This window comes from Microcaecilia unicolor, chromosome 14 (assembly GCF_901765095.1).
Source record: "Microcaecilia unicolor chromosome 14, aMicUni1.1, whole genome shotgun sequence".
Classification (NCBI taxonomy): domain Eukaryota; kingdom Metazoa; phylum Chordata; class Amphibia; order Gymnophiona; family Siphonopidae; genus Microcaecilia; species Microcaecilia unicolor.
In genome coordinates, this window is record NC_044044.1 from 22,586,762 (window position 1) to 22,594,158 (window position 7,397).

The following is a 7,397-nucleotide window of genomic DNA, read 5'->3' on the forward strand; positions in this document are numbered from 1 at the left end:
TTTTCAGATGCATGCATGCTCTTTTATGATTTTTGACCATTCACAGCAATAGCAAGTCCAAATGATGTGACCACTTCTTATGCACCAACTCATAACCCACCCAACCAGTGCACCTTACGGTAAGTGATTGATTAATAATCACTCCTTTACTGATCTGTTAGAAGATACAGCTCTCCCTTCATTGAATACAATTTTCATGGAATTAAATATTCCTCTTCAGCCTGTACTGGCCCTTAGTTGACATGGGGTCTTGGCTTGCATGACTGAGTGGTTCCCTTGCATCCCTGGCCATTTTGCCTAAACCATTCTTTTTTTTATTTTTCTCCCAGAAATACTGCAGACTGTTGCATTTTATCATGTATTTTATCCCTGATGCCACAGAGCTCTGCTGCATTTACTCAGACCTGATATATCTTCATCAGGCCCATGAGCTAGTCCAGCTGTCTAAAATCCTTCTCACTAAAAGCCTTATCCCATGCTATATATGACTGAACAGGAAACGGTTTTCGTTCCTCAATAATAACAGAGTTAGTGGAATAGAAAGTCCAAACAACACCTTAGATGCACTCTTGAACTACTCCAGCTGTTGTTCATGGGTTTCTCCTTTGCTAATAGCAACCTTTCTAGGAAGGCTGTTGGTTCTAGCAATTTCCATACCAACTACCTTGCAGACTGATTACAGACTTCTATATCTCATTCTCTTTCACGGGGGAAAAATAATCTGTATCTTTCTCTGCTTATCCACCCTGTACTCTAGATAGAGCCAAATTTGGTCTTCCTTCAAGAGTATATTCATTGGGCATATCACTACCTAACCAAGAACTCATAAACAGATCCAGATCAATGCTAGGAAGAATCGTCTCCTTTGGCCTGTTCAGCCCCTCACTATATTCTCATGAGTAACCTCAAAACCACTCAAGTCAATACAAAATTCCTCATGACCCAGGCTTCCAAAAGTGTTAACCGGCTGTCTTCCTCCTGATGGCTTTTTTGAGAGCCACATTCAATTCTTTGCTCCTCAAGCTATAAATAAGAGGGTTTAATATGGGGAGAATCAATATGTACATTGCAGTAGGCAGCTTTTTTGATTTTGTACTATTATCTGACCCAACGTGCATATACGTTCCTATCATAGTCCCGTATAAGAGAATGATGACGGTAAGGTGGGAAGAGCAGGTGGAGAAGGCCTTGCTTTTCCCCTCTCTAGAACGGATTTTCAGGATGCTGGAGATGATAAACACATAGGATGTCAAGGTTAGGAGAAATGGGGTGAATCCTGAAAACACCGATGAAGCAAAAGTCATAGGTTGAATGACAGAGATGTCGGTGCAGGAAAGTTGCAGTACTGCTGTGAAGTCGCAGAAGAAGTGATCGATAATGTTGGAGTCACAGAAAGAAAACTGGGCTGTGACAATAGTGTGTGGTAATATTTCTAAGAAGCCAGTTACCCACGAGACTGCTGCCAGAACGACACAGACTCTCTTGTTCATGACGATGCTATAACGCAGGGGATTGCATATTGCAACATAACGGTCATATGCCATGGCTGTGAGAATGAGAAACTCTACCTCAACAAAAGCTAAAAAAGAATACATCTGTATAATACAAGCACCAAAAGATACAATATTACTCGCTGTTAGGAGGATTGCCAGTAATTTGGGCACAGTGACAGTCAAGGAACAAACATCTAGAATAGCAAGGTTGGCCAAGAAGAAGTACATCGGGGTGTGCAGGTGTCGATCAACACATACTATGCAGATAACCAGGAGGTTCCCCAGCACGGCCATCAGGTACATCAAGAAGAAGAGAGTGAAGAGAGGGAGCTGTAGCTGTGGAAATTCAGAGAATCCCAAAATCAGGAATTCTGTCACACTAGTGTGATTTTCCATCTCCCTGTGTTCATGTTCTATTGTGTGCTGAGGAAAGAAACGAGAGAAAGAAATGGAAAAAAAAATCCTACATATAAGATTAAGAAAACAATAGTAGATTGAAGAATAGTAGAAGATTCACTGGCACATAATTACTGAGTCATAGGCAATGATCTTTCTGAGTTGCACAGAAAACCACCAGCGGATATATTTCCAGCTATTTCATGATTTGTACTGCACGAGGCGCTATGAAAGCATCTGGGGAACATCTGAAATGCAGCCAGTGGTGAAAATGTGGTACAGTAATACAGCCGCAGAGTTACCCACTTGTACAGCTACCTGGCCACACAATTATTGTTTAAGACAGGTAGACAGTCATATGAGTGTAGAATTTATAGGTCATAGACACACAGACATGCATTAACAAAGTTACATGATTGCACAGTTATACAGTCATAGTGTTAAACAATCGTATAACTATAGGCTCAGAGTCACTTTGTCATATGTAGTAGCATGCAGTAGTTACGTTAATACAATCCTATATCTTCTTAGCTTTGATAGTTTCTGAAGTTCCTTTTTCATCCCCCCGTAATGACATAAACTCAGTGCATTTCATCAATGATCTCACAAATGATGATACTGCAGGAGGAACTTAATAGATATAAGGGAGAGGGGGCCTGTTAAATGGTGCAAAATGGTTAATGTGCAACTCATCTGGAAAGAATAGCACATTTCACTTTTAATGACAATGAGAAAACTGACTTGGAAGAACACAATTATACAGGAAAAAAGTGTGTATCTAACGTTCATGAAACCAAAGAACACAAGTAGAAACACCATCATTAAAAAAACAAACAAACAAACCATGTCTCAACCTTTTAGAAAACCTAAAAGCATGACCATGTTTCCGCAAAAATTCTTCTTCAGGGGACTGCTTACTTCAAAAGGGTTATAAAAATATAAACACTTCAAAATGCAAAGTTAAGAGAACGAAACATTGAAAAAGTAATAATAATCAATTAAAAAGTCTATAAGCAAACATCATCTCTCATCCTGTCTCTAAGAGTTCCAGAGTCAAATTTCTGTTGGCTGTACCAATGGGTAGTGATTCTATTTCATCGTCGACACCGGTTTCAGCTTCCATCTACTTGCGGCGCTGCTCAAAAGACATGACTCCTAGATCTTCTCTTGCTGAAACCAGGGTGATACAATGAAGCAGATGCCAAACAAGCACAGGAAAACACATTCATGTGGACTAATGTTTAGTGATTCATTATTTGGTTTAGTGGATATAATTATTTTTTTTTCTTGTATTCTTGTATAGGGAACTTTTTTTAATGGATCACCTTGATTATATTTTGAAACATTATTTTCAATATATTTTCAGAATTAAAAATATGCATAAAAAAGAAAAACACATTTTTGCCTCCGATGCATAGCTCTCAGTTCAATATTACAGCACAGTGTAGTTGACAAAACAAGAGAGTGAATTCATGTGGACCAAATCATAAAGAAAATGTTCTTCTCGTTGTGGAAACTCAAGCGGCTAAAGCCTTTAGTTTTTCGACACCTAGTTCAATCAATGGTATTAAGTCACCTGGACTACTGTAATGGAATATATGCTGGATGCAAAGAACAGCTTGTTAAGAGACTTCAGACTGCCCAAAATACAGCAGCCAGATTAATTTTTGGTAAATCCAAATTTGAAAATTCTAAGCCCCTTCGAGAAAAATTACACTGGCTCCCAATAAAGGAAAGAATTAACTTCAAAATTTGTGCCCTGGTCCACAACATTCTTTATGGAGAAGTCCCAGGATACATGAATAACCTAATCAACCTTCCTTCTAGGAATACATCAAGAACATCCCGTTCATTCCTAACCTCCATATCCTACCTGCAACAGCCTCGAGTATAAATCTACTTATGCTATCTACTTATGCTACCTCCTTTATCAGCACCCGATTATGGAATGCTTTACCAAAAGCTGTCAAAACTACCCAAAATCATCTTAACTTTAGGAAATTACTCAAGACCAGCTTATTCAAGAAAGCCTACTCCCAGGATCCAACATAAATCCTAAAGTCTTCCAAAGCTATACATTAATGGACTATTTTGGACTCTTTTTCCTTCCCCTTTTCCCTCCTTTCAACTTGTTCTTCTAAACTCTCTGTTTACCACAATATATTGTAATTGATTAATAACTGGGTTTGCGATTGCCTTCTCGGTTTAATGTGAGCCACATTGAGCCTGCAAACATGTGGGAAAATGTGGGGTATAAATGTGACAAATAAAAAGAAGAGGAGACTAGTAATATTGTCAACTTCCAGAAAGTTAAAATCAAAGGTCGACACACATTCAGCAAACTTTAAAAAAAAAAAATGACCTTTAAAGCTGAAACAAACTCGCTCTATTTTTTATCTATTCACATTGCCCTGATTATATATAATTTGTTATGGCTCTTGATAATAGAAGAAAAAAGACCTCAAAAGTCTTTGCACAGCAGCAAGTATAATTACTTCGTGCTGGCTCTTCATAGACTCCGATCTTATCATCGGTCAAAAAAAACCCCTCCACTTATTTTAAATAAACTTCAAAGCTTTTCGTTTCTGATTTAAATTTTTCAAAACTCTTTTTATAATTATCACTAACACCATATCATCCTTCGGTCTTTTCTGGGAACAACTATAGGACATTATCGCTTAACGATGATGCTGCATAAACCAAATAAGAGTCTTGGAAAAAAATGTTGCCGGCTAAAGATGTCGATTCTGCTAAAGGGTCGCTCCTTTTGTTACATCATTAAAGGGCGAGAAGCAGAATGAGGGGTAGCCGAGTACTGTGTACGTTCAATTGAATTGATGGTGAGGAAATGAAACTCAAACTGTTGGAGTATTATTTAAAGAAAATAATATATGGAAACACTTCATAGAGAGCTGATGAGTAGATTTTTAGCAGAGTCCAATGCCGGCATCACAGTGATCAGTGAAGCAGGAACATAGACAGGTGGAATTCAGAGAGGGGAATGTATGACCATAATACGCGTGTGGAAGTAAGTCTACCAAAGCATCTATTTTTAGACATGAAGAGGTACCTTCTTTCATGGCTTTTAACAGGTCAAATTCGTGCTTCTATTTTAGGCATGGGCCTTTACGCAAGTTGTAGAGCTGGCACCTAGATCGTTCAAAAACTCATGTCGATTCTAGTATTTAATAATCTACAGGGTAAATATTCAGCCGGTGACCAAGAAAGGTTTGCTGACTGTCACTGACATTATTCCTGTTTATTCCATGCCAGGTCGTGTTCAGGCTTTGGTATTGATTGTCTGGTTTTGTGGAGTTGGCTAGCACAAACCAGTTAAGTCCGATATTCAGCACTGAAATGGCTATGGATTGTTGCATAAAGATAGGAATGTGTTTTATGTGGTCCCATTTATGCGGTTAACCTGACTGAATAAGTGCTGTATATCAAAACAGAAAAAAGTACTCAAGGGATGGAACGACTTCCCTATGAGGAAAGGCTAAGAAGATTAGGGCTCTTCAGCTTGGAGAAAAGGCGGCTGAGGGGTGATATGATAGAAGTCTAGAAAATAATGAGCGGATAGATGTGAAGCGTTTGTTTACACTTTCAAACATTAATAGAACCAGGGGACACAAGATGAAGCTAGAATATGGTAGATTTAAAACAAATAGGAGAAAGTTTTTCTTTACTCAGCGTGTAGTTGAACTCTGGAACTCGTTGCCGGAGAATGTGGTGGCAGCGGCTGGCCTTACGGAGTTTAAGGGGAGTTTGGACAGATTCCTGAAGGAAAAGTCCATTGAACATTATTAATTTTTTTTTTTTTTTTTTGGGGGGGGGGGGGGGGTTACCAGGTTCTTGAAGTCTGGATTGGCTGCTGTCAGAGACAGGATGCTGGGCTTGATGGACCCTTGGTCTTTTCCCAGTATGGCGGTGCTTATGTGCTTCTGGCCTTTCAAAACTGGGACAATATAGGTGATAATTTATTCAGTACATGACCCAACATGGGCCGTGTTTTGGTGTGATTCCACCTGCGTCAGGGGTCAAAGAGGTCCCAGAGTCCTAGTGATATCTTGTGGAAAAATGACAAGCCTCGAATAAAGATAAATATCACTCTGATTATCTCCACAATCACAGAAAGTATCACTGCTTCTCGCTTAGGAAAACGCCACCGTAAAGAAATTTACTAGTTTGGCGGTATTTTCTTTACTGACGGCATTTTCCTAAGCAAGAAGCAGTGATACTTTCTGTGATTGTGGAGATGATCAGAATGATATTTATCTTTATTCGAGGCTTGTCATGAGTGGCTAAGGCCCCGAACAAGCGATTTTAACCAGTCAGTGGCCATTTCAGGCCAGTTAAATCATTTTGAATATTGACCAGTAGGTGCATAAATTTATGTCCTGTCCAGACTGCACCCAAACACACTATTTGAAGTTTGGTTGCAGTCTGCATACCTATAGAGTATTGTGTAGCCAGTATTTATTTGCATATGTGAAGTAGTAGACATGTTAATAACTAGAATAACCACAATTACGTGCATTCTGCTTATCTAAATTTGTTTGGCTCATTATAGAATCACCCCTCATACTATTTTGTCAAAAATATATTTGGTGGAACACTCTGCTGACTGATTTCCCACATCGATTATGCAAGCTCTCCAGAAGTGTGGCATGAGATGCCCTCATGAAGGACTGACTAGAAATTACTCTCCAGAAAATGACTCTATAACAATTAGAGAGATCAACAGCAGAGCAGCTGAGTGATTCCCCCAAAGTGGGTAAGCTAACACCAGCTGTTAGGGGAGGCCCTGCCGATTCCTCAACCCCGGAGGAGATAGCATCAATCAGCTTTGCTTTCCCCTATCCAGGGAACTACCTCCATAGAGCTCGGGGGAAAGAAAGATCAGCTGTAGTAACTTTGGAGGTTCTGTGGGACGCTATCCAGGCTTTGAATACATCATTCCTCCAGGTAACAAATTTATTGAAACAAGATCTGTCTGATTTGAAACAAGCTCAACATACTTTGACTGAGAGAGTTCAAGTGCATGAACAAAGACCTGACCTGCAGGATGGAGATATTAAAAAAATTGCAAAGTTCCATTGGAACACTTATTCATGATAGAGGTATCAGTGATAAGAAACTTGAATACTTAGATAATCAGATGAGGAGAATCAACCTGAGATTTCTTAATTTTCAGAAATCACCTTTGATTACCCCAGTTGATATGTTGAAAAATATTTTACTGATATACTAACAGTTCCAAAGGAAGCTTTGCCACCTATTGTTAAAGCTCAGTATATTACTGGAATTAGAAATGCCCCCGCGGAACCTCAACAGGAATTAAACTTGACGGAATTTCTGGAAAGTTCTCTTGAAGTAATAACTGAACGAACAACTCTCATTGTTACTTTTGCTTTTGAAACAGACAGAAACAGTATACTTCGATTATATTTTAGATATATTTCTGCATAATTTCTTGGTGCCAAAATACAGATATTTCCTGATTTGAAT

At 39.0% G+C, this 7,397-nt stretch overlaps 1 protein-coding gene across 1 annotated transcript; it reads right to left on the minus strand.

Annotated features, from left to right (window-relative positions):
- Window positions 1-959: 959 nt before the first annotated feature.
- Window positions 960-1,889, minus strand: LOC115457016 (olfactory receptor 5V1-like). Its single transcript, XM_030186441.1, has one exon. The coding sequence runs from the start codon at window positions 1,887-1,889 to the stop codon at window positions 960-962; it is 930 nt and encodes a 309-aa protein (XP_030042301.1).
- Window positions 1,890-7,397: the final 5,508 nt, after the last annotated feature.